This window comes from Phoenix dactylifera, chromosome 11 (genome assembly GCF_009389715.1).
Source record: "Phoenix dactylifera cultivar Barhee BC4 chromosome 11, palm_55x_up_171113_PBpolish2nd_filt_p, whole genome shotgun sequence".
NCBI classification, from domain to species: Eukaryota; Viridiplantae; Streptophyta; class Magnoliopsida; order Arecales; family Arecaceae; genus Phoenix; species Phoenix dactylifera.
Genome location: NC_052402.1, coordinates 5,971,710 through 5,998,048, shown reverse-complemented (window position 1 = coordinate 5,998,048; position 26,339 = coordinate 5,971,710). Strand labels below are relative to the sequence as shown.

General features: G+C 41.7%; 1 protein-coding gene across 1 annotated transcript; it reads right to left on the bottom strand.

Annotated features, from left to right (window-relative positions):
- Window positions 1-471: 471 nt before the first annotated feature.
- Window positions 472-16,421, bottom strand: LOC103711945 (probable carbohydrate esterase At4g34215). The gene is given in 4 exon segments (XM_008798276.4): window positions 472-957; window positions 15,483-15,721; window positions 15,724-15,784; window positions 15,787-16,421. Coding segments are annotated over 4 exon segments (777 nt in total). The 5' UTR covers window positions 16,057-16,421; the 3' UTR covers window positions 472-750.
- Window positions 16,422-26,339: the final 9,918 nt, after the last annotated feature.

The window sequence follows — 26,339 nt, the reverse complement described above, 5'->3', positions numbered from 1 at the left end:
ATGCATGCACAACCCAGAAACTATTTCATGCCGTGGTAATGTATACGAATCCACTGTCTTGTTCTGGAAAATAGCAGTATGAAATTTGACATCAACCATCTAATTTTCCCAGCACGAGATTCGTGTCTAGTGTATGCACCTCGTAGCCATCTAACCCTCCAAACGCAGTGGCAAGAAGTTGAGGAGATAAGTTTGGGTACGGTTGTTGGGCCGGTAGCACTGCTCCTCATTTTCTCTGCTTTAACTAGTGATCGTAATGATAGCAATGTCTCATCCATAGCCAAGCATTACTGGAAACATAAGATTGGTGAAGAGAGAATTTTTCTGAATTTTGCTTACTTTGCGTGGGGCACTCAGAACAGCACCACATATGTCCTGATCATGGAAATTATAGTTCCTTTCAAACTTAGCCTCTAGACATCAACCATCAACGTCCCATGACACTTTTCTTTAGTGGACAGCAATTAATAGCCGGCAAGGTGGATGCATTGATCCATTAATTGACAGGCCATTTCTAACATAGATTCTTCTTTACACAGCCACCAGCATTGGTATCAAAAGATTAAACACAAATTCTTCATGTGCTCTACTAATCATGATGAAGCAACATACTAAACTATAGGATATGAATAAAATCAGATTTGGAGTTATACGAGGCCGAGTCGATAAGTATGGTACAAGATTCCAACAAATGGAATATTAACAACCAACAACCAATGGTGTAAGCCTTATTTGGACTTGGTATCTCATCTAATTATAAGGTGCCAGAAAGTGCTTGATATATGCTTGGGCCAGCATATTGCCAAGCAAGACTTGTGCGTCGGTGGACAGGTGCAAGTGGTCCTCATTAAGTGGTAACCCTTTAGCATCCACACAAACAACATTGGGCATATCAATCCCCAGTTGAGCCTCTCTCACCTTCTCAATGTGATGCCCATCTCCTGATGCAATAGCAACCTGCAAGGACACACACACACACTTTATTATTCTCAACATGCCTTTAATCCTTAAAGAGAACTAGATAGATTGTGGTTCTAAATTGGGGTGAGCGGGTGCTTTAATCTTTGTGTGACCTTGGGTGGTCTCACGGGGATTTTCTCGAACGGTAGGAGGGCGGGAGACATGGCGGAGCCGGTGGTGGGAAGGAAGACTGGGTCGGTGGACGGCGTATCTACCCGGCCCAATCGGAGTCACGTGGGGGAAGGGGCGAAGGGGCCGTCGTGGTCGGCGGTGGCTAGAGGTGTGTAATAACCCCAAAATATTTTTTTTATATAAAAAAGGGATAGAATAGTCCTTTAAAATTGATATAAGGGGTAAAATTGGAAGGAATCAAAAGATAATGGCATAGTTGTAGATGCATTGAAGTGGTAAGGGTAAAATTGGAAGGAATCAAAAGTTAATGGCATAACGGTAGATATGTTGAAGTGTTAGGGGCAAAATGGGAATTTAATAATATTAAACAAAGGGTGAATAGTGTTTTGATGTGATTTAATTGGAGGGTTTGAGCTGGTGAAACCGAGAGAAAGAGGGAGGGGGTTCTCAGACGACACAGAAAGAAAGAAAAAGAGAAAAAGAAGAAGAAGAAAGAAGAAGAGGAAGGGGATTCAAGGAGGAAAGGGATCCCGGTTGCACTTCCAGCTGAAGGGAAAAACGTAGATCTCCTTCCCCTCTACGCAAGGACCTCGATTTCCAAAAAGAAAAAGGTAAATATCCGTCCCTATCTAGTCTTTTGATGACATTAGGCTATACAAAGGGTGAATATAGTCTAGAGGGGTCGGATAAGGGTTGTAGAGGCGGTTAAAAGAGGAAGAATCGGATTTTGACAAATTTTTCCGGCACTACGGAAAAACTGTGTCGAAGTCCCAACTTCGGCGAATTATTTAGGGGGTCAAACGACCTCCGATAGCAATGCATGTTACCTCTTTGGAATCCCCTATGAGTGTAGAATGTTAGGTAAAAATTTCATCAAATCTGGAGTTTGGAAAGTGGATCAAACCCGGGATGAAGTAACCGGCTGTCGGTCCGGGTTACTGTTCATCCGAGTGGGAAAATAGGAGATTTCATGCCATAATAGGGTATTAAGCCTAGATTAAGCTAAGGGGACCTTGTACTCGTGCAAGGGAGTCCCTAATACACATAAATGATGAGTTAATTAATAGAAAAAGAAAAAGAGAAAGAAAAGAAAAGATTTAGGGAACGGGGGAGTTGAATCAATTAAAGTTCCCTATATTATAATTGGCACGTAGATTATGACCTTGATACAAGACTAAATGTATGGTAAATGCATGTCACAGTTGGGCAAGAAGCTAGGGAACGAGAGGAAGAAGTTCCTCACTGCCTGCTGTAGAATTCTAGAGGCGTATCGAGGCCGTGCCGGATTGACAGGTGAGTGGAAGTCATGTACTTTGCACTATGAGCATCCTTAATTCATTTTCATGAATTTCGCCAAGTGTGAATTGATTCCACTTGAGCATATTGATTAATATTGTAGTAGATTCCTCTATAATCTTGATTCTCCATGCTTGATTATTCTGTACATGCATTTGAGGGAACATTGAGAGGAATTACGAGGGGTTGATGAGTAATCAAATTGATTCCGAATTGTGAAATGATTTCTTTTGTAAATTGATTTCATTTCCTCTATTTCAAAGATTTGTAGAGCCCATTTCAGTGGTATATTGAGTTGCATTGTACATCCTTGACCCCTCACTCCCAACCCTGATGTTAGTTTATGATTGGGTCGGAGTCGAGTGAGCGGTAGTCTTGATCATACTCCTTTTTAGTAGAGTATTGGGAGGGTGCATTATGGCATTTATGCATGGCTTGGCAGTATCTGCAGGACACCTATAGTCGATGGGGGTTGAACATCGGCCTTTGTGCACATAGTAGCCTTCTGGGTGGGCGGAGCCCAGTCCCTTCCTAGGGGGGGACACGGCCCTAGGCGTAGGATCGGCCGGTCCTACGACTTATATTCTGCTTGCCGCCGGGCATAGTAAGACCCCGCGAGGTGCAGTATGGCTTTCCACGGATGTAGAATTCCCGCGAGGTGCCGTTTAGTATGTAGATATGAGATGGATTTCTGTTCTGGATACTGGCCAGCATTTATATGATCAGTGTGGTGTCTTATCCTGCATATGCATGTGACAGTAGGGAGTTGTTGCTGGTTCGCCTGGGGCGTAAAACCCACCTCCCGATAGCTGTCTAGCATTTACATTATCGATATGGTGTCTTATCCTGCATATGCATGTGACAGTGGGGAGTTGTTGCTGGTTCGCCTGGGGCGTAAAACCCACCTCCCGACAGCTGTCTAGTGATGATTTACATATTGGTGTGGTGTCATATTCGATATATGCATATGGCAGTAGGGAGTTGTTGCTGGTTCGCCTGGGGCGTAAAACCCACCTCCCGATAGCTGTCTAGTGATGATTTCAGCATATTGACACCTGATTTGTATGTTCCAGCATTATGATCCGTTGAGCATATTCATGAGTAGCATATATGTTTACTTGATTATTCCATATATGCTTCAGATGAGTTGATATTGATTGTGGTGATTTTGATGATTTACTCCATATTCTCTATGTTGAGATCATGTTCATCTTGTTATTGATCTTGAGATTTCATCTCGAGCCATGATTATATTCTATCTCATGTGCATAGTACTCTCTACTCCACTCACTGAGTATTCATATACTCACTCCCCAGTTTGATATTTTTGATTGCAGGGCAGGTATTGTATAGAGAGGAGCAGAATTAGTGGTTGCCTGCTAGCTGTGCCGCTCCATAGTATAGTATAATGTAGATAGAGGTTTATACCCTTTTGGTGTATTATAAACCTTCTGTTGTATTTAGTGTATAGTTACAGTCATAGATCCTGTTGTGGATATGGGTTTGACCATGGATGGAATGGGAACCAGATTTTTATATAATTGAGTTATATGCCTGTGATGATGTATTGATATATATTGTCCAGGTTCGTTATGTGACAGGTTATGTGATTGCTGCTCTGACAGGTAGTGTTGTTGTATGTATTGAGATAATCCTGACAGGTCACCATAGGAAAGGTGATCATTTTGTGCATGCATCATGCCAAAATTTTCAGAATTTATTGATGGTTGATAGGTAGTAGGGTTCTACGTGGTGGCTGGTGGCCTTATGCCTACCCGCACCCTAGGACCGTCGCGGCGGCCCGCCGGGAACGGGGCGGGGGTCGTGACAAAGCTTGGTATCAGAGCAAAGGTTAAACAAGAGTCCTGTCAGAGCAATAGGATGAGTCAGGATTAAGTATAGGATTATACTATGGAGCATAGGATTTTTCTGTATGTTATTTTATGAGTCGTTTACAACTGAGTAAAATATATCATGACTCAGTGTGTAACGACTGCCCTCTCTTTTTAACTCTTTTAGAGACATATAAAGAGAACCTTCAAGGAGAGGATCTGCTCGTCCTGGAAGGAGGATGGAGCCAGATATAGCATTGGATGCGGGTTCCGCACATGTCGAGCCCCAAAGAGAAAAATCTCCTCCTGCTGATAGACGGAGGGTTGATGATCAAGGGGAGGTAGGAAATAGAGATGCATTGATGGAACAGTTACTGGCGGAGAATCAGGCTCTGAGGGAGCAGATTGCTCGGGGGAAACCTCCTGCCCCGTCAGTAGTATCCATCCTACCTCCTGTACCTGTGCCAAGAAGTTTGGCCAGGCGAGCTCTAGATGATGAGGGGATTACTGTACAAGAATTTCTGAGGCTCAGAACCCCGGAGTTTAAGGGAGAAGAAGGTGAAGATCCTCAAAGATTTCTGGAGGAGACTGAAAAGATGATACGGAGACTGCCCTGTTCTGATGCAAGAGCTATAGAACTTGTAGGGCTTACAATGAAGGAAGATGCCTGGGACTGGTACCAGAGGCATATGGAGGACAGATTGTACAGTAGGAATCCTCCAACCTGAGAAGAGTTCAGGCAAGCAGTGATGGATGAGTTCTTGTCTCCGGCTGAGAGGCAGAATCGGGCTCTTCAGTTTGAGAGGCTGAAGCAGATGCCCGGAATGAGCGTATCTAAGTACGCTCGTGAGTTCACTAGATTGGGGATGTATGCTCCTTACATCATCCCCACTGAAGCTGCCAGGATAGAAAGATTCAGGCGGGGTCTGATTTTCCCGCTTTATAATGCAGTACTGGCAGTAGAGGTCCCCACCTTATCTAGGCTGATTGATAAAGCAAAACAGTGGGAGACCAGAAACAAAGAGGAAAGAGCTGAAAGAGAACAGAGGAAAATGAGTATGGGGAAAGGGCAAAGCAGTAGAGATAGATCTGAGGGAGTAGATCTCTCGGAGGGCCCGATGGAGCAGTCTGTACGCTCAGCTCCACCTGCCCCACGTAAGAGGAAATGGAGGGAAAGAGGTCAATCACAAGATACTTTTCTACCATCAGTACCTCGTCCTCCAGTCACTATGGCCAGAACTGAATCTAGGTTCCAATCATGGCCAGTATGTGGCATATGTGGGAAGCAGCACCCTGGCAGATGCAGAATGGGTCAGGGAGTGTGCTACAGATGTGGACAGCCGGGTCATTTTGTCAGAGAATGCCCGCAGGGTGCCACCCAGCAGTTTGTGCCTTTGGCATCCTATCCTTCTGTGCAGATGGACAGGCCTAGTAGTAGGGAGCCTGTAGGCAGAGGTAGAGGTCAAGCACAAACATCACAGCAGAGTGCTGGACCATCTCAACTGTCAGCTCCAGTAGGCAGAGGGCAAGGAAGGGTGTTCACGGTAAATCCACAGGAGGCACAGGCATCAAATGCAGCTGTGACAGGTATGCTCCTCATTGATAAGATTAAAGCTAGAGTGTTATTTGATTCTGGAGCTACCCATTCAGTCCCCTTATTTTGCTAAAAAGTTAGCTAAGGATAAGATATTAATGCATATTCCCTTAGCTATTAGTACACATGTAGGGGATAGTATAAAAGCGAAGTATGTTTATCCTACCTGTGTGGTAGAGATAGAAGGTAAAACACTCCTAATTTATTTGATTCCCAATACCACACCGAGCAGAATATGAAGAGCAGATACACTCACCCCTTCGAGTAATCAGGTAATTTACTCTTTTAAATTCGAGGACGAATTTTATATAAGGGGGGGAGGATGTAATAACCCCAAAATATTTTTTTTATATAAAAAAGGGATAGAATAGTCCTTTAAAATTGATATAAGGGGTAAAATTGGAAGGAATCAAAAGATAATGGCATAGTTGTAGATGCATTGAAGTGGTAAGGGTAAAATTGGAAGGAATCAAAAGTTAATGGCATAACGGTAGATATGTTGAAGTGTTAGGGGCAAAATGGGAATTTAATAATATTAAACAAAGGGTGAATAGTGTTTTGATGTGATTTAATTGGAGGGTTTGAGCTGGTGAAACCGAGAGAAAGAGGGAGGGGGTTCTCAGACGACACAGAAAGAAAGAAAAAGAGAAGAAGAAGAAGAAGAAAGAAGAAGAGGAAGGGGATTCAAGGAGGAAAGGGATCCCGGTTGCACTTCCAGCTGAAGGGAAAAACGTAGATCTCCTTCCCCTCTACGCAAGGACCTCGATTTCCAAAAAGAAAAAGGTAAATATCCGTCCCTATCTAGTCTTTTGATGACATTAGGCTATACAAAGGGTGAATATAGTCTAGAGGGGTCGGATAAGGGTTGTAGAGGCGGTTAAAAGAGGAAGAATCGGATTTTGACAAATTTTTCCGGCACTACGGAAAAACTGTGTCGAAGTCCCAACTTCGGCGAATTATTTAGGGGGTCAAACGACCTCCGATAGCAATGCATGTTACCTCTTTGGAATCCCCTATGAGTGTAGAATGTTAGGTAAAAATTTCATCAAATCTGGAGTTTGGAAAGTGGATCAAACCCGGGATGAAGTAACCGGCTGTCGGTCCGGGTTACTGTTCATCCGAGTGGGAAAATAGGAGATTTCATGCCATAATAGGGTATTAAGCCTAGATTAAGCTAAGGGGACCTTGTACTCGTGCAAGGGAGTCCCTAATACACATAAATGATGAGTTAATTAATAGAAAAAGAAAAAGAGAAAGAAAAGAAAAGATTTAGGGAACGGGGGAGTTGAATCAATTAAAGTTCCCTATATTATAATTGGCACGTAGATTATGGCCTTGATACAAGACTAAATGTATGGTAAATGCATGTCACAGTTGGGCAAGAAGCTAGGGAACGAGAGGAAGAAGTTCCTCACTGCCTGCTGTAGAATTCTAGAGGCGTATCGAGGCCGTGCCGGATTGACAGGTGAGTGGGAGTCATGTACTTTGCACTATGAGCATCCTTAATTCATTTTCATGAATTTCGCCAAGTGTGAATTGATTCCACTTGAGCATATTGATTAATATTGTAGTAGATTCCTCTATAATCTTGATTCTCCATGCTTGATTATTCTGTACATGCATTTGAGGGAACATTGAGAGGAATTACGAGGGGTTGATGAGTAATCAAATTGATTCCGAATTGTGAAATGATTTCTTTTGTAAATTGATTTCATTTCCTCTATTTCAAAGATTTGTAGAGCCCATTTCAGTGGTATATTGAGTTGCATTGTACATCCTTGACCCCTCACTCCCAACCCTGATGTTAGTTTATGATTGGGTCGGAGTCGAGTGAGCGGTAGTCTTGATCATACTCCTTTTTAGTAGAGTATTGGGAGGGTGCATTATGGCATTTATGCATGGCTTGGCAGTATCTACAGGACACCTATAGTCGATGGGGGTTGAACATCGGCCTTTGTGCACATAGTAGCCTTCTGGGTGGGCGGAGCCCAGTCCCTTCCTAGGGGGGGACACGGCCCTAGGCGTAGGATCGGCCGGTCCTACGACTTATATTCTGCTTGCCGCCGGGCATAGTAAGACCCCGCGAGGTGCAGTATGGCTTTCCACGGATGTAGAATTCCCGCGAGGTGCCGTTTAGTATGTAGATATGAGATGGATTTCTGTTCTGGATACTGGCCAGCATTTATATGATCAGTGTGGTGTCTTATCCTGCATATGCATGTGACAGTAGGGAGTTGTTGCTGGTTCGCCTGGGGCGTAAAACCCACCTCCCGATAGCTGTCTAGCATTTACATTATCGATATGGTGTCTTATCCTGCATATGCATGTGACAGTGGGGAGTTGTTGCTGGTTCGCCTGGGGCGTAAAACCCACCTCCCGACAGCTGTCTAGTGATGATTTACATATTGGTGTGGTGTCATATTCGATATATGCATATGGCAGTAGGGAGTTGTTGCTAGTTCGCCTGGGGCGTAAAACCCACCTCCCGATAGCTGTCTAGTGATGATTTCAGCATATTGACACCTGATTTGTATGTTCCAGCATTATGATCCGTTGAGCATATTCATGAGTAGCATATATGTTTACTTGATTATTCCATATATGCTTCAGATGAGTTGATATTGATTGTGGTGATTTTGATGATTTACTCCATATTCTCTATGTTGAGATCATGTTCATCTTGTTATTGATCTTGAGATTTCATCTCGAGCCATGATTATATTCTGTCTCATGTGCATAGTACTCTCTACTCCACTCACTGAGTATTCATATACTCACTCCCCAGTTTGATATTTTTGATTGCAGGGCAGGTATTGTATAGAGAGGAGCAGAATTAGTGGTTGCCTGCTAGCTGTGCCGCTCCATAGTATAGTATAATGTAGATAGAGGTTTATACCCTTTTGGTGTATTATAAACCTTCTGTTGTATTTAGTGTATAGTTACAGTCATAGATCCTGTTGTGGATATGGGTTTGACCATGGATGGAATGGGAACCAGATTTTTATATAATTGAGTTATATGCCTGTGATGATGTATTGATATATATTGTCCAGGTTCGTTATGTGACAGGTTATGTGATTGCTGCTCTGACAGGTAGTGTTGTTGTATGTATTGAGATAATCCTGACAGGTCACCATAGGAAAGGTGATCATTTTGTGCATGCATCATGCCAAAATTTTCAGAATTTATTGATGGTTGATAGGTAGTAGGGTTCTACGTGGTGGCTGGTGGCCTTATGCCTACCCGCACCCTAGGACCGTCGCGGCGGCCCGCCGGGAACGGGGCGGGGGTCGTGACAAGGTGCCCCGATGCGGCCGCATTGGACGAATCTTCGCATCCCTGCTGCGGAGCTGGAGGCGTTGCAGAGGCGATACGATGATGTGGTGGAAGTTGAGGAGGATAAGCTGGAGGAGACCAGGAAGCCATGGATGGATTCGGCAGTGCTGATTCGGAGCCTGGGAAGGGTCGTCCCTGCCGAATGGGTGGTTAAGGAGCTTAGACGGGTTCTGAAGCTCTCTGATATCCCCGAGATCTTCCCACTGCTGGAAGGCTTCTATGTGGTTCGGTTTTCCTGTGAGGAACACAGGGAGATGGCACTGAGTTGGGGGCCATGGATGGTGGCAGGGCAGCTTCATGCCATGGAATGGTAGAGGCCAAACTTCACTCCGGGTGTAGGTGGGTTGAGCAAGGTGGTTGTCTGGCTTCGGATGCCCGGGCTGCCGCTGGATTTCTGGGAGAAGTCCATCATTCTTCAGATGGCGGCGAAGGCTGGTAGGCCGCTGGCGGTGGATGAGGCAACGGAGCAAGGCAAGAAACTGGGCTTTGCTAGGGTCAAGATCGAGGTGGACCTCAAAAATCCTTTGAGAGGTGGTACCTTTGTGAAGGGGAAGACACAGAGGATGGAAGAGAGGGTTTGGCAAGCGTTCATCTTTGAGAACCTTCCAAATCCGTGCTGCCGGTGTGGCAGAGTGGGCCATGGGGAAGGTTCATGTGTGTCTAAACCGATCGAGATTCCAGGGGAAAGGTGTGGTAAGGCAGTGATGGAGGAGAATCGAACTTCGGAAGTCTCCTCACAGGGAGGGGTCAGTGGGAACGGCCCTTCGGAGACCCCGGGGTACGGGCCGTGGATGGTTACCCATAGAGTCCGGCAAGCGTGGACTGGGAAAGGGAGTGAGAAACCAAGGATGCAGATGGCGGTGGAGGGCGGTCCCAAACCAGTGGGTACGCCCATCCGTGCGGAGGCTTCTTCGGTGGGTGGGGAGACGATCCCCTCTGGCTCTCCGGTGGACCTGGATGGATGGCAGAAGCCGTCCAAGGTGGCACGGCGGAAGTCACCGGACAAGGACAAAGGGGAATGCTCCAATGGCAACTCGGGAGGAGGGGTGAGTCAACCCGGGAATGTGTTTGGCGCGTTGTCCGAGTTGACCAGCATCCCGGAGTTGGCTGATCGGGGCCCGCATGCAGGAGATCGGGCCGGTATCCAGGGCACTTCGCGGCCCAACTCCCCTATGGGTGGGCGGGCGGAGAACACAGGCTTTGGGCCGCTTAGTTCAAAGCCGGGGTCAGGTGGGCCTGGCGATGGGCCGGCCTCCATTAACCGAGGCTTACCCAAGACGGATTCGGGGCGCGGACCGGGTTTGAGTCCGCTGAAGCGCGCCCGCAGCCCGTCTAAAAGGGATCGGTGTGCCCGACTTTGTGTGCCCAGCAGGAGGCGTCTGGCCGGCCATGGGTTTTCGGAGACCAGTGGTGGGAGGGTACCGGAGGAGCCGGAGTTCACCTCCGCCGACGGTACCGATGTGTTCCCGACCTCCTAGGGCAGCGGTGGCGGCCGGCGGTGGGCGGGAAGCTAGCGGCGGACGACCTGCCGGCTGGAGGCTCTCCCGTGCCACCTCGGTTGGGGACCTCTCGGCAGTCTGGTCGGCGGTGGAGGCGACGGCAGGGGCGGTGCAACAGCCGGAAGGTCTGGAGACGGCCTTTCAAGCAGTGGGTGGTGCCGGCTTGAAAGGCAGCTGCGGTAGGGAGGAAGGTGGGACTACTGTGGACTCTGTGTGCCATTTGGCACGGGGACACAGTGCCCACAACCAAGTTTTGTTTCAGGTCTTGGCAGCGGTGCAAAGGGATGTCGCTGAGCCAATTCCCAAGGAAGGAGTGAATGTGGACAGTGGGGTCGGCTCTGGGAGGGAGAGCAGGGCAAATGAACCTGGTTGTCAATGAAGCTAATCCTTTGGAATTGTTGGGGGGCCGGAAAACCTTCTTTCGCCCCGGCTTTTCGGAGGTTGGTGCAGGTGCACAACCCCGATATCTGTGTTTTATCTGAGGCCCGATTAGCCGGGAGGAGTATTGTGAGAGCTAGGAGGGCACTTCCGCGATCTTGGGGATTCTATGCTGTGGAATCTCAGGGGTTGTCGGGAGGTATTATTGTAACTTGGAAATTAGATTGTGGTAATGTGGACATCTTTAATGTCAGTAGCCAGGAAGTGATTATGGTGATATCAGAAGGGGAGGGGAGGCCATGGATTTTTGGAGCTGTATATGCTAGTACTGACTTTAGGGCTCGGAGGACATTGTGGGAGGAGGCTTCCAAGTTGGTGGATCAGGGGCACCCAGTGTTGATTGCAGGAGATTTTAACTGTATAGACGATCCACAGGAGAAGATGGGTGGGAGGCAATTCTCATATCAGAGGAAGGTGAAGGAATTTCAGGAGTTTATTTCTACAAATGGGCTGATAGATCTGGGTTTCACAGGGCCCAGATTCACATGGTGCAACAATCAACAGGGTCCGGCTAGAGTGTGGGAGAGGCTTGACAGGGCTTTTGCCACGGCTGGCTGGATTCAGGAGTTCCTAGACTATCATGTCAAACACCTTTCGCAGATAGCTTCAGATCACTGTCCGATACTGGTGAGTACTGATAGACCCATTCCTTTTCATTGCCCTTTCAGGTTTGAGAGGTTATGGCTGTGTTACCCTCGGTCTTGGGGTGTTGTGAGTGAGGCTTGGTGCAAGCCTGTCTGGGGGGATACTATGTATCGGGTTTCTCGCAGACTTGAGTTGACAAGGAGATATCTTCGGAGGTGGAATAGGGTGGAAGTAGGGAACATATTCCGTAGAATTGAGGAGTTAGAGGAGGCAATTGCAAATCTACAATCACGAGAGGCTTCGGGGGGAGGTTTATCACATGAGGAGTTGTCGGAATTGAGATCTTTCTTATCTATGCATGACTCCCTACTTCACCAACAAGAGATCTTCTGGAGGCAGAAATCGAGGGTTTAGTGGATTCAGGAAGGGGACAGAAATACCAAGTTCTTTCATCAGTCGACATTGATCAGAAGACAGCGGAACAGGATCAGATCTATCAGGGGCGAGGATGGCCAGACCACAGAGGATCCAGATATGATATGCAGGGTGTTTGAGCAGTTCTTCAGGGCCAGGTGGACAGAGCGGACAGGTAGTGGGATACATACTGAGCTACCCTTCCATCTGAGGGGGTATCCGATGAGGATGCTTTAGCACTGATCAGACCGGTATCAGGGCGGGAGATTCAGGAGGCGGTGTGGTCCCTAGAGGGGGACAAAGCACCTGGGCCGGATGGCTTTCCACCCGTGTTCTTTCGTAGGTATTGGTCGATTGTTGGCCACGATGTTATTGAGGACATCCAGCAGTTTTTTAGTACGGCCATGATGAGTCCGGAGTGGCAGAGGACTTTTATTACATTGATCCCCAAGAGCCAGGATGCTACTGTGCCTGGCCACTTTAGGCCAATCAGCCTATGTTCTACCCTGTATAAGGTCACGGCAAAGATCTTGGCAATTAGACTGAGAGGGATCTTACCCAGGATTATCAGCCCAGAGCAGGGTGCTTTCATAGGGGGGAGGAGTATATCAGATAATGTCCTAATTACCCAGGAGTTCATGTTTGATCTGGAGAGAGCTCCTATGCGGCGTTGCCTCATGGGGGTCAAACTTGACATGGAGAGGGCATATGACAGGATGTGCTGGAAGTTTCTTCGATATTCTTTACAGAGCTTTGGCTTCCATGAGATGTGGATTAGGTGGGTTATGGGCTGTGTGATGGGCCCCTCCTTCTCCATTCTGGTAAATGGCACACCTTCTCACTTCTTTAATACATCTATTGGACTTCGCCAGGGATGTCCATTGTCCCCATTGCTATTCATCATTTGTGCAGATGCATTGTCCAGAGCTCTTCGATCTGCAGTGGGTTCACAGACTCTGGAGGTTTATAGGCCGGTGCAGAGGGCTATGCCGATTTTCCACTTGCTATTCGCTGATGACTGTTTACTGTTGGCTAGGGCGACGAGGCAGATTGCACATTCGACCCGGAGGATCCTCTATGCCTACTGTACTGCTTCTGGTCAACGGATCAACTTGGATAAATCGTCTATTCTTTTCAGTCCGAAGACCAAGGCTCAGATAAAGGCCGCTATCATGGAGACCATGGGAGTTGGTAAGCAGGAGGGCATTTTGACATACCTGGGTGTGCCGATACTTGGGCGACGTCTGCGTAGTGGAGATATCCTTTCTCTTGAGCATAGCATCAGACACAGGTTGGAAGGATGGCAGATGCATACATTATCTATGATGGGTAGAGTCACATTGGCACGGTCAGTCCTCAGTGCTATTCCGATATATCTTGTATCCCATGCTGTCCTCCCCGTATCTTCGTTGAGGTCAGTTGAGCGGCTTATCAGAGACTTTATCTGGAGGAGGCGTGGTGACAGAGGCTGTGCACATCTAGTGGCTTGGGAGGTGGTTTGTCAGCCGGTTAGACATGGTGGCTTGGGAGTGCCGTCCTTGGTGGCGCGACGGGAGGCTTCGGTTATGCGGTTGGCAGCTAGCCTCATGCTGGAGCCCGAGAGCATATGGTCCTCCCTGATGAGGGCTAAGAACGGTGCATTGACGGTTGGTGTTAGGGCGGGGCGGCTCCACTCCCCTATCTGGAGGGAGACCAGTGCTAGGGCTACATTAGTGCTTCCGGCGATCCGGTGGGCTATCGGGGATGGTGTGTCGGTGGATGTCCTTGAGGATAGCTGGGTGACTGAGCTACCGATTAGCAGGCTACCGGCCATGGTGGATACGGGTAGGCTGATGGGACATCGAGTTAGTGATTTGCTGGTCCCAGGGGAGGGGAGATGGGATGAGGTGTTCGTTCGGGAGACTTTTGGGGAGCACCTGGCGGAGAGAATTTTGGCCTTACCGATCCCGCTCCCGGGCGGAGCCTGACAGATTGGTCTGGATTCCGACAGGCCGGTCGAGGGTGCGTGCCAGGGACATCCATGCGTGGACCAGTAGGGAGTCGGTGAGGCGGATTGATGGCGGATGGATATGGAGGATGAGGGTGCATCCCCGGGTGGCACTTTTTCTACGGAAGGTGGCCTGGGGTTGCCTTCCGACCAGGAGTATGTTGGCCAGACGAGGGATGAGGATGGGATCACTATGCGAGGTATGCTTGGATGCTGAGGAGACCATTGGCCACGTACTCCTCTGATGCCCTATAGCTGTGCAGTGCTGGAGATCGGCCTCGACGCTGCTCCCTCCTATGTGGGAGTCGGTGGAGGATATGCTCCGGTATTTGCGAGAGGCTACTCGGAGGCCGAGGGATGCTGAGACAGGATCCATTGTGGCTTACCTAGCCTATCACATATGGCTGGCTAGGAATGACCGTCTCTTCGAGGGCGGGCGGTTGTCCCCACGGGCTGTGATGGAGAGAGCACTGCGGCATGCAGCGGAGACAGCTATGTTGGCCATGTCGGCTCCACCTGGGAGGACTAGGGATATCTGGGGTACCTGCACTGCTGGTTCAGCGTCCAGGTTTAGTTTCTTCTCTTGGGTATCCCCACCCCCTGGCTATCTTAAGATGAACTTCGACGATGGTATGGCGGAGGATGGCGCATCTGGGGGCGTGGGTTTCGTGATCAGGGACCACCGGGGTACATTTATCGCTGCTGGAGGACGGAGTATTTTTGGCTGTTCGGTGGTGGGAGCAGAGTTGCAGGCTGCTTGGGAGGGCGTTTTGTTTGCGAGACGTGTTCTGGGGGCCGACAGACTTGTTCTCGAGGGTGATTGCTCTACAGTGATTGACTGGATACGAGGAGTGGACACATATGGGGGATGGTCACCCTTTGATACGGGACACTCGCAGTTTGGTGCGGGAGCTGACTTCCTGTCAGATTGCCCATGCCTATCGAGAGGCGAACAGTGCAGCAGACTGGGTCGCCTCTTATGTTGCCCGGCACTCTGGGGAGGCCTTCTGGTCTAGTTTAGATGGCGTCCCACACGCTTTATTTTGTTTACTTTTCTTTGATATGTCTGGTTGTATTCACGTTAGAGGTATATGAAATGAAATACCGGTTTTGACCAAAAAAAAAAAAAAAGAGAACTAGATGCCCTTAAATTATTTTACGAGACGTTATATTTTCAGAAATTATTTTTTTGGAAAAAATAATTTAGTAAGAAGAAATTTTTTTTTGCGAACCAAACAAGTTTTTAATTTTTTTTTTAACATATTAGTTGATTAAACTAAATGCTCATCTATTCCATCCTTAAAATCATGTACATGTACAATATGAAAACCATCGTTGGTCTCAAATATGAACCAGGTCCGAATGGGGAATATATAATATAGTGGATTAGTTCTGATGGAAGGACTTGCCTGGATGAACGGCAGCGATGGAGACTGGAGATCGCATCGGACGTCCCGGATCAGCCTCTCCATATTAGCTTTGTACGCGTTAGCCAAGTCCTCCGAGGCCGCGTCGCTCTCCCCCTGGTACCACAGGACCGCCTTGATCTCCGCTCCGCCGCCGCCCTCCGCCGCCTCCTTCGCCCTCCTCACCATCTCGTCGTACAGCCTCGATCCCTTCTCCCACTTCCTTATCTCCGTGCCCCCACGGCACACGGCACCAGCCCTATGACGACCCCTCCGCCCCCTCCACGGCGGCGGCGGCGGCGGGGAGGACGGCATTGGCGAAGGCCATGCCGGGGCCGACGCCGCACGTCTTGGAGGTGTCGATGTCGGCGTGGAGGGGCTCGCGGGCCTCCTCCCATCGGGATCCGGCGGAGAAGCGGAGGATGGAGGGGTTTGGGCGGCACTCCGGCGGGACGACGCCGTCCCAATGGCGGCTCTTCACGCCGCCCCGTCCGGACATGTTGCTCTGCCCGGAGAGGATAAAAAGCTGCTTCTTCCTCTCCGCCGCCGCAGCCGCTGCCATCGTGGACTCCGCCATTCTGGATCTGGATCTCGATCGATCGGGTCTTCGTCTCGACTCGTTTTGGCATCAATCGGTGGGCTGTTCCTTTCGGGAGATGGAAATGTTTCTGCTTCGAGATGTATAGAGATTTCTATGCGGGACAGGATATGTTGGTTGGGATGGAAATGACGTACAAGATGGAGTTGTGATGGTAGAATGGATGGCAAGATCTACCTCCGCATGCAAATCTTTATGCGGTAGATAAAACCATGCAAATATGGACAGATGAAAAACCTAACACAGCATAAACCATGCAAATTCGACACTATTTTCTTCATCAGAACCAAGCATATAGCGATATCTGGTACCAACAGTAATTAATGCAAATATTATTACAAAAATCCATTAGATATTACAAGTAAGCTTCTGAAAGCATCCATGTTAGACAACCACAAAAATAAACAAATCCCTAATGGAGTCAAAAAAACAAAAGAATATATCAAGTATATAAAAAGACTTATCAAATGCTATCTTCTGAAGAAGTCAAGCATCACTTATGCAAAGCATGAAAATTACAAAAACTTAAATCCCACAAAACAAACATAAATTAAGCAATAGCAACCAAAACCTTGAAAACTCAAATATTAACAGTGGAAACAAAATTCAATCATGCAAGTTGCCGTGGCAGCTAAACATACCAAACGGTAGGAAGTATCTCGATTTTTCAACCAGAAAGATAACCTTGTAAAGCGCAATAATGTATTACAAGTTCAAAAATACCCTGACAATATAACATAGCAAACGGCCGACACTACCCAATATTAAACTATGATTGAAAAAACCCTTTAACCATACCATCTACTATAGACAACACTACAAAGAGAGACCTAATTGAAATCAAACCTACCTATTTCAATGATAGCCAAACACACCAGATAAACCTACTACCCAACAATAAATAAACTTTAATACATATTTCTTGGTCTGTGATTAAAATCAAGATTTCTGATTCACAAATCACAATCTATTGGTTTTTTCTTGTGGTTACCTTTGTCTAAATGAAGATGTTTTCATCCGGCTTATGTATAAATGCAACTATCGATGCAATTTTTTTGGATGATATTGATGCAGTCATTTTGGCTTTTTTCAAATGATAGATTAGCAATTAAAGAAGCCTATCCAATTTGTATTATTGCAGTCTCCCATGATTCTTTTGGTCCTCTTTGCTGTATCAATTTTTGTACAATGTGGTAAATTAAAAGAATAATCAGAGGCACTGATTTCCTTCTTTTTATGGTTTTGAGTGATTCTTTTTCACAGAGTCCACTTGAAGACAAAACTCACAACTCTATATGGAATTTGAAATCATCTGTAGCATATATTAGTACTCATTGTTTGTATTGTTTTATATCAAATTAAACTTGCCGCCTAGTTTGTCTATGTTGCAAGTCATTGAAATTTTAATACATGCCAATATCTAACTTCCTTATGCAATCTTTTTCTCTAAGCTTCTCTTTTCTTTCACCGTATTCATTTTAGTTTTCTTTGACATTTGTGAGAAGTGAGAAATCACCTACGCTTCTTATCTTGCTCTATTTATATTTTGTAGATAAGTTCTCCTTATTTTGAGTTCATCAGATCAGAATGGAGCCACAACTGTCATGTCCTATACCCTACTTCGGTTATCTTTGAATTTCTGTTAGAATCTAGTCACTACTTTTAATTGTAGTGGTAAGAATATTATTAGTATTATAACTTAGGCCTAAACTAGTTGCATGTCAGAGTGTGTCACGTGGATCTCCTTGTAAGTAATAAGCAAGACATTTATATTAGAACAATTACATTGTCTATAAACGGTTAGTAAAAATGTCGTATTGCATATAGTGCACTATGAATGGACTTATAAGTAGTAGGTGCCATCTTGTGCATCCCACTTTGTTTGTGTTTGAAGTGATGGAATTCTTCTAAACATGAAACCGACGTCTCTTTTTTTGATTGCCGTTTTTATAAAGCAGAGGAATCCATTCACACAGAAACTTGCATTTTTCTTCAAATAAAATCAAACACTATATAATATTATGAAGTTAAAATCCCTAGGTTCTAGAGTTAAAAATCTCTGAGATAGTTTTTCTCTGTTTATCAGGAAAAAGAAATGGTACTTGCACTTCACGGCTAATACTTAATGAAGTTTGACAGTAGCTTCATTCAAAGTAGCATAGGTGACCCAATCTCATCATTGTAGCCGTCTATTTTGATAATCCAATGTCATATGAAATGAATTTTCAAGAATGCTATCAAAGATAACCTACCTTTTAGTAAGCTTTAGTAAGCTAGTGTTTGAGAAAGCATCGACAACTAGCCTAGAGTTAGCACTTTGTCATTGTGTATAACAAACCTTCAGTCAAAAGCATTCCCCATGCAAGCCTTTATAATTTTTGGAGTTAAGGAACCCTACATTCTTTTTCTAATCTCTTGCAATAGATTACTGCATCTAAAGCTTGACGCATGATTATTGAAATTTGGTTCCATTCTTTGAGTTTGTTGTCATTAATTAAGTCTTGTGATTGCTATATTTATTATCTGAACTTTTATTATTAGCTCATAAACTGGCAATTCTTAATTTATGAGCATGAATATATTTGGTTCCTAAGTACAATATTCTTTCTAACTTAATTTGTCACATAATTTTTCTTTCCTTGTTTGTCACTTATGCATAAAAAGTGACATGTTCATACCCTCATTTTATACTAAAGGTTTGTAAAGTTATTAGATCTAAGTTCCAGTTCATCATGGGACAATACATACCATGCCTGTGCCATATCACACACCAACATTGACACTATTTTGGCCATATGCCAGTACTTGCTGATGTGCAGTGCATGCCAAGCACTGGCCTTGTGTGAACCATGCAAGTGCCAATCAAGAAAGCCACTGACACAGAAAATTTCAACCCTTGGTTCAAAGTGATCTGTGTTCCAGATCTCTTGCCTTTCTTTGTGTGATATTGTTCATTTCTCCTTACAGGTTTGGAGGCTTGGTTTGCTTCTTGTACTTGTTATTTAACCTAGTCACTTGAAGAAACATAAACGTTTTGGATTCACAAATCACAATCTGTTGGTTTTCTCTTGTGGCTATCTTTATCTAAATGCAAATGTTCTCATCCAGCTTGTGTAAATGCAGCTATCGATGCAATTTTTTGGATGATATTGAGGCAGTTATTTTGGCTTTTCAAATGATAAATCAATAATTTAATAAAGCTTATCCAATTTGCATTATTGTGGTCTCCTGCAATTTTGTATGATATTGATGCAGCCCTTTTTGGCTTTTTCGAATGACAAATCAGTATTTAAAGCAAGCTTAATCCAATTTGCATTGTTGTGGTCTCCTTCGTGGTTCACTTTGTTTAATTCAGATGTTCGATGTATTTTGTTTCTTCTCTCTTTAGAGTTTGATAGAGAACTTGGAAGATTTGCTAGTATATGAGTATTTTCCCTTTATATTCTCTTGCTTCTTTAAAATATCAAGATAATTCTTGATTTATCATTCATATCTGGCATTATATTGTAGTTTTGCCACTTCCTATTTTCTTGCTTCTTTTTTAGATTCTCCATAGGGTTCTTGATTTATATTTTTGGTTTGGGCGTTATATGTTGACATTTCTTTTATTGAGTAATCTGCTTTTTTACTTGCAAACCTGTGACAAACTTATTTACTAGAACTGAAAGATGTAGCGCGGTTTTCATTTGCTCTTGGTATTTCTTTTTGAACCATGTTGTTGATGTAGGTTCCAAGATCTTATAGCTTGCTTCAGTAATTCAGTTTATGTTAATTGACTGAAGTTCTATTAGTATAGTCAACTGGTGGTAAAATTGTGCCGTGATATTTTTGGTACCTACGTGTTCTCCCTGCTTTAGATTATTGTAAATAGCGTCTTCCATTACTATTTCATAGAGGCTAGTTGAATGCTCTACACATGAAAACAATAGTAGAAGAGAAATATTAGAATTTGTTCAGAAGTGTGAAAGAATAAATGTATATCTTATTAAGTAAAAGTTATATGCATTGCACCCAAAAAAACATTAGATTTTAGTGAAGAGAATTCTACAAAAAAAACTAATTTAGAAAGATTATTTTTGTGAACCTGAACTTAGCACATGTGATGCATGTTACTGATAAAGATTAAGTGAACATTAAGTTCTTCGCTCAAAGAACAAATGAATACGTCTTTTAGCTGTTGCTCTCTTTTCTGAGGGGAAGAAATAAGTTAAGTGCCACGCAAAATGAAAAAGGAAACCACCCATTTCCACTCCATTTATCTTTCTTATCAAAATTCAATTTTGCTCATGTCGAGCCCTACCACTCACCCTCCTGACAACCCTCCCAAAAAGTAAAGCATTTAACAACCACCGTTATGGATACCCTTGCTGGGGTAATTCAATTCAATCCTCTTTTACCAAACAATACGTATCAAGACTAGTAATAGTAGAAGAGTAGGAAGATGAAGACATGTATCTCTGATTTGTATCATCATTTTTTTTTATATTTTGTTATATGTCCTACACCTTTCTACATATATGCATTTTTTTCTATTTATTTTATCTTCTGTCTTTTTTCTGTTGTTTAGTTTCTTTTTGTTTTTATGTTTTATTTCAAATCATGGATCTTCTTATGTAGTCTATCTATTTTATACATTCTTCTTTGTGTTTTTTTGTGATATCATTTTTTTTTCTATTAGTTTATAATATTCTCTTTTGTATGTTTACTTCAACTAATTCTAGTTTGTATTCTTGTTGTTAGTTTAGTTAGTTTTTCAATATTCAGTTTTTCTTTTCTCTTCTATCTTTTGCTACTTGTTTTATAATCTGGCTAACATTTTTGATTTTTTGTATCTGTATTCCATTTTTTTATTTTTGGAAAACTCTACTTGATATTTAGTCCTTTTCTATATGATTTATTCTTGTTTTCTATTTATTTCCATCTTAACGTTCACTTCCACAAATTCAATTTTGTATTTTTTTTGCTTTATTTATATTATCTGGTTTTTACATATTTGGCCCTTTAATTTTATTTTAGTTCATTTTTCATATGTTTTGCGAGCTTTTCTTATATATTTAGTTTTGTACATTCTTTTGAAATTTAGTTTAGATTTATACTTTTTACTCTACTCATTTTACTTTATATTTGCTTTCCATCCTTATATAGCCCGAGTTTTATATTTTATTGTTCTAGTTTATTTTCTTTAATTTCTATTATGTGCTTTCACATATTCATCATTTTAGGTTGCTTTAATTCATTGTTGTTATTTGACTTGGGATCTTCTATTTTATATTTGTATTTGGCATACTTGTTTGGAGTTTGTGTTTCTATCTTTTTGCAAATTCTATTTTATTTTTTAGACTACTGCAACATTTCCCCAAGAATCTCCTGAGAAAGGATGGAAACTTGGGCTTTACTGCAAAGTGACAGAGTTTAGGTGATAATTTGGGGCCAAAATGCCAACTTTGTCTATAGCAGCTTATTGAAAAACCATGAGTTGCAGCCATTTCAGTGAGGTTTTGGGAGAGAAGAAGCAACTTTCTATTTTTTATTTGCTGTTTGTATCTTTATGTTATCTTTCAAAAATTCAGTTTTATTTTATTTTTTTGTTTTAGATTTTCTATTTCACTATCCTTTTTTCTTAAATTCAGTTACTCATTATATAGTATTTATTCTTCTTAGTTGGATCATAGCCTGATTTCAAAATTTGCTTTCTGTATTTGTTTGGACTTTTATTTCTTTCTCTTTTTTTGCAAATCCAATTTTATTTTTTAATTTTCTTCTATTTTATATTTATTTTCTGTTTTCACATTCATTTTTGCACATTCTTTTTTTTCTGTTCTCGTTGTTTTGTTTGTTCCAATATCTATATCCATACAATTGGTGTTGTATATTTTGGAATTTTCATGTATTGTATTTTCTTGTAAATTCACTTTTATATTTTAATGTATTTTAATTCCTGTTTATTTTCCATGGCTATTTGCACTTTCATAAATCCATTTTTGTTTCTTTTCATCCTAATTGTTTTTATTTTTTGTTTGCTTGCCATCTTTTTGTTCACTTCATTTTTGTTTCTTTTCATCCTAATTGTTTTTATTTTTAATTTGTTTTCTTTATTTCTATTTTTTTAATTATATGGCTTTCATATATTTAGTTATTTATTTTTCAAATCCAAGTTTATATTCTCTTGCATTTCTGTTTTGTTTTACTTTTTGTTTCTTTCCATCTTTATACATCGAGTTTCACATTTTTGTTTTTATTTTCTTATCGTGTTTTTTATTCTCTTGTATAGACAATTTGTATTTTTTCATATGTCCAGTTTTATGAATTTTGTTCTTTTTAAGTATTTTTTTATTCTAACTATTTTCTTCATTGAGTAAATATTCTTTCCTTTGGAGAATATTAGAAATTTCTAAGATGAAATGGAGCTGACACCTATGAGCATCATCAAGATTTTTTTTCCATTTGTAATAGGTTACTTGGTTGTTGATTGGGAAAGTAAAAAGAAAGAAAGTTGCTTGTTCTCCCTCCAATACCTCACCTGAAATAGCTACAACCCATAGTTTTTTCAATAACTGCTATAGACAAAGATGGCATTTTTGGCCCCAAACCTAAACTCCGTCACTTGCACTAAAGCCCAGGTTTCCTTCCATTCCCACGAGATTCATAGAGAAATGTAGCAATAGTCCTAACAAAATAAACAGAGTTTTTGCAAAAAGACAGAAACACAACTTCAAACAAACATGCAAAACACCAAATATAAGGTAGACAGATCGAAATCAGATAACAACAATGAATTAAAGCAACTAAAAAAGGATATGTGAGAGCACATAATAGAAATAAAAGAAATAACTAGAACAATAAAATACAAAACTCCGGCCCCAGGCATAAGGATGGAAGTAAATATAAAGTAATATGAGTAGAGTAAAAGTATAAATCTAAACTAAAATTCCAAACGAATGTACAAAACTAAATAGATAAGAAAGCTTGCAAAGCATATGAAAAATGAACTAAAATAAAATTAAAGGCCAAATATGTAAAAACCAGATAATATAAATAAAGCAAAAAAAATACAAAACTGAATTTGTTAAAGTGAATGTAAAGATGGAAATAAATATAAAACAAGAATAAATCATTAAGAAAGAAAAATATAAAATCGAGTTTTCCAAAATAAAAAAATGAATACAAACAAAAACTCAAAAATGTTAGCTAGATTATAAAAAAAATAGCAAACAATAGAATAGAAAAGAAAACTGAATATTGAAAAACTAACTAACTAACAACAAGCGGACAAAACAGAATTGATTGAAGTAAACATACAAAGAAGAATATTATAAACTAACAAATAAAATAATATCACGAAAAAACCCAAAGCAGAGTGTATAAAGAAGACAGAATATACAAGAAGATCCATGATTTAAAACAAAACATAAAAACAAAAAGAAACCAAACAACAGAAAAAAGGCAGAATATAAAATAAACAGAAAAAAATACATATATGTAGACAAGTATAGGAAAATAACAAAATAAAAGAAAACAATGATATAAATCAATGATATGTTCCATCTTCCTACTCTTCTACCATTACTGGTTCTAATGCATATTGTTTGGCAAAAGAGGACCGAATGGAATTACCCCAGCAGGGATATTTATAATAGTGGTTGTTAAACACTTTACTTTTTGGAAGGGTTGTTAGGAGGATGGTTGGTGGGGCTCGACATGAACAGAATTGATTTTGTTAAGAAAGATAAGTGGAGAGTGGAAAATGGGTGGTTATCCCTTATTTTTGCCCCTCAGAAAGGAGAGCAACAGCTAAAAGATGTATTCATTTGTTCTTCGAGCCAAGAACTTAATGTTCACTTATTCTTTATCAGTAACATGCATTACATGCTGAGTTCAAGTTCACAAAAATTAATCTTTCTAAATTAGTTCTTTTCTGTAGAATTTTCTTCACTAAAACCTAATGTATTTTTTGGGTGCAATGCATATAACTTTACTTAATAAGATATGCATCTTATTCTCACACTTCTAAACAAATTCTGATATCGCTCTTCTATTATTGTTTTCAAGTGTAGATCATTCAACTAGCCTATGTGAAATTGTAATGGAAGACACTATTTACAATAATCTAAAGTGGAGAACACGCAGGTACCAAATATATCACGACACAATTTTATCACCAGTTTAACTATACTAAAAAACTCAATCAATTAACATAAACCGACTTACTGAAGCAAGCATAAGATCTTGGAAACTACATCAACAACATGGTTCAAAGAAAATACAAAGAGTAAATAAAAACCACGCTACATCCTTCAGTTCTAGTAAATAAGTTTGTCACAGGTTTGCAAGTAAAAAAGCAGATTACTCAATAAAAGGGATATCAACATAATAACGCCCAAACCAAAAGTAAAAATCAAGAACCCTATGGAGAATCCAAAAAATAAGCAAGAAACTAGAAAGTGGCGAAACTACAATATAATGCAGGATATGAATGACGAATCAAGAACCATCTCGATATTTTAAAGAAAGCAAGAGAATACAAAGGGAAAAGATTCATATACCAGCAAATCTTCCAAGTTCTCTATTGAACTCCAAAGGGAGAAGAAAAAACACATCGAACATCTGAATTAAACTAAGTGAACCACTGAAGGAGACTACAATAATGCAAATTGGATAAAGCTTGCTTAAATACTGATTTATCATTCGAAAAAGCCAAAAATGGATGCATTAATATCATACAAAATCGCAGGAGACCACAATAATGCAAATTGGATAAGCTTTTAATTACTGATTTATCATTTGAAAAAGCCAAAATGACTGCATCAATATCATCCAAAAAATCGCTTCGATAGCTGCATTTACACATAAGCTAGATGAGAACATCTGCATTTAGACAAGATAACCACAAGAGAAAACCAATAGATTGTGATTTGAATCCAAAAAAGGTTATGTTTCTTCATGACTAGGTTAAACAAACAAGTACAAGAAGCAAACCAAGCCTCCAAACCTGTAAGGAGAAATGAATAATATCACACAGAGAAAAGCAAGAGAACTGAAACACAGATCACTTTGAACCAAGGGTTGAAATTTCTGTGTCAGTGGCTTGCCTGATTGGCACTTGCATGGTTTATATGAGGCCAGTGCTTGGCATGCACTGACATCAAAGTACTGGCATACGGCCAGCATAGTGTCAATGTTGTGTGCTGATATGGCACAAGCACGGTATGTATTGTCCCATGATGACTGGAACTTAGATCTAATAAAGTTTCAAACCTTTGGCATAAATGAGGTATGAACATGTCACTTTTTATGCATAAGTGACAAACAAGGAAAGAAAAACTATGTGACAAATTAAGTTAGAAAGAATATTGTACTTAGGAACCAAGATAATAGTCATGCTCATAGATTAGGAATTGCCAGAGCTGATAATAAAAGTTCAGATAATAAATATAGCAATCACAAGACTTAATTAATGACAACAAACTCAAAGAATGGAACCCAAATTTCATAATCATGTCTCAAGCTTTAGATGCAGTAATCTATTGCAAGATTAGAAAAGAATGTAGGGTTTCCTTAACTCCAAAAATTATAAAGGCTTGCATGGGGAATGCTTTTGACTAAAGGTTTGTTATACACCACGAAGAGTGCTAACTCTAGACTAGTGTGATACTTTCTCAAACACTAGCTTACTAAAAGTAGGTTGTCTTTGATATTATTCTTGAAATTCATTTCCATATGATATTGGATTAACAAAATAGATGGCTACAGTGATGAGATTGGGTCACCCATGTTACTTTGAATGAAGCTACTCAAACTTCATTAAGCATTAGCCGTGAAGTGCAAGTACTTTTCTTTTTCCTGATAAACAGAGCAAAACTATCTCAGATATCTTTAACTCCAGAACCTAGGGATTTTAATTTCATAATATTATCTAGTGTTTGATTTTATTTGAAGAAAATGCCAGTTCTATGTGAACAGATTCTCTGTTTTATAAAAACGGCAACAAAAAAAAAAGATGTTGTTATCATGTTTAGAAGGATTCCATCATTTCAAACCCAAACAGTGGGATGCACGAGATGGTACCTACTACTTATAAATCCATTTCATTTTGCACTTAAGCAATACGACATTTTTACTAACCATTTATAGACAATGTAATTGTTCTAATATAAATATCTTGCTTATACTTACAAGAGATCTACATGAGACCACTTGAGATGCAACTAGTTTAGGCCTAAGTTATAATACTAATATTCTTACCACTCAACATAAAGTAGTGA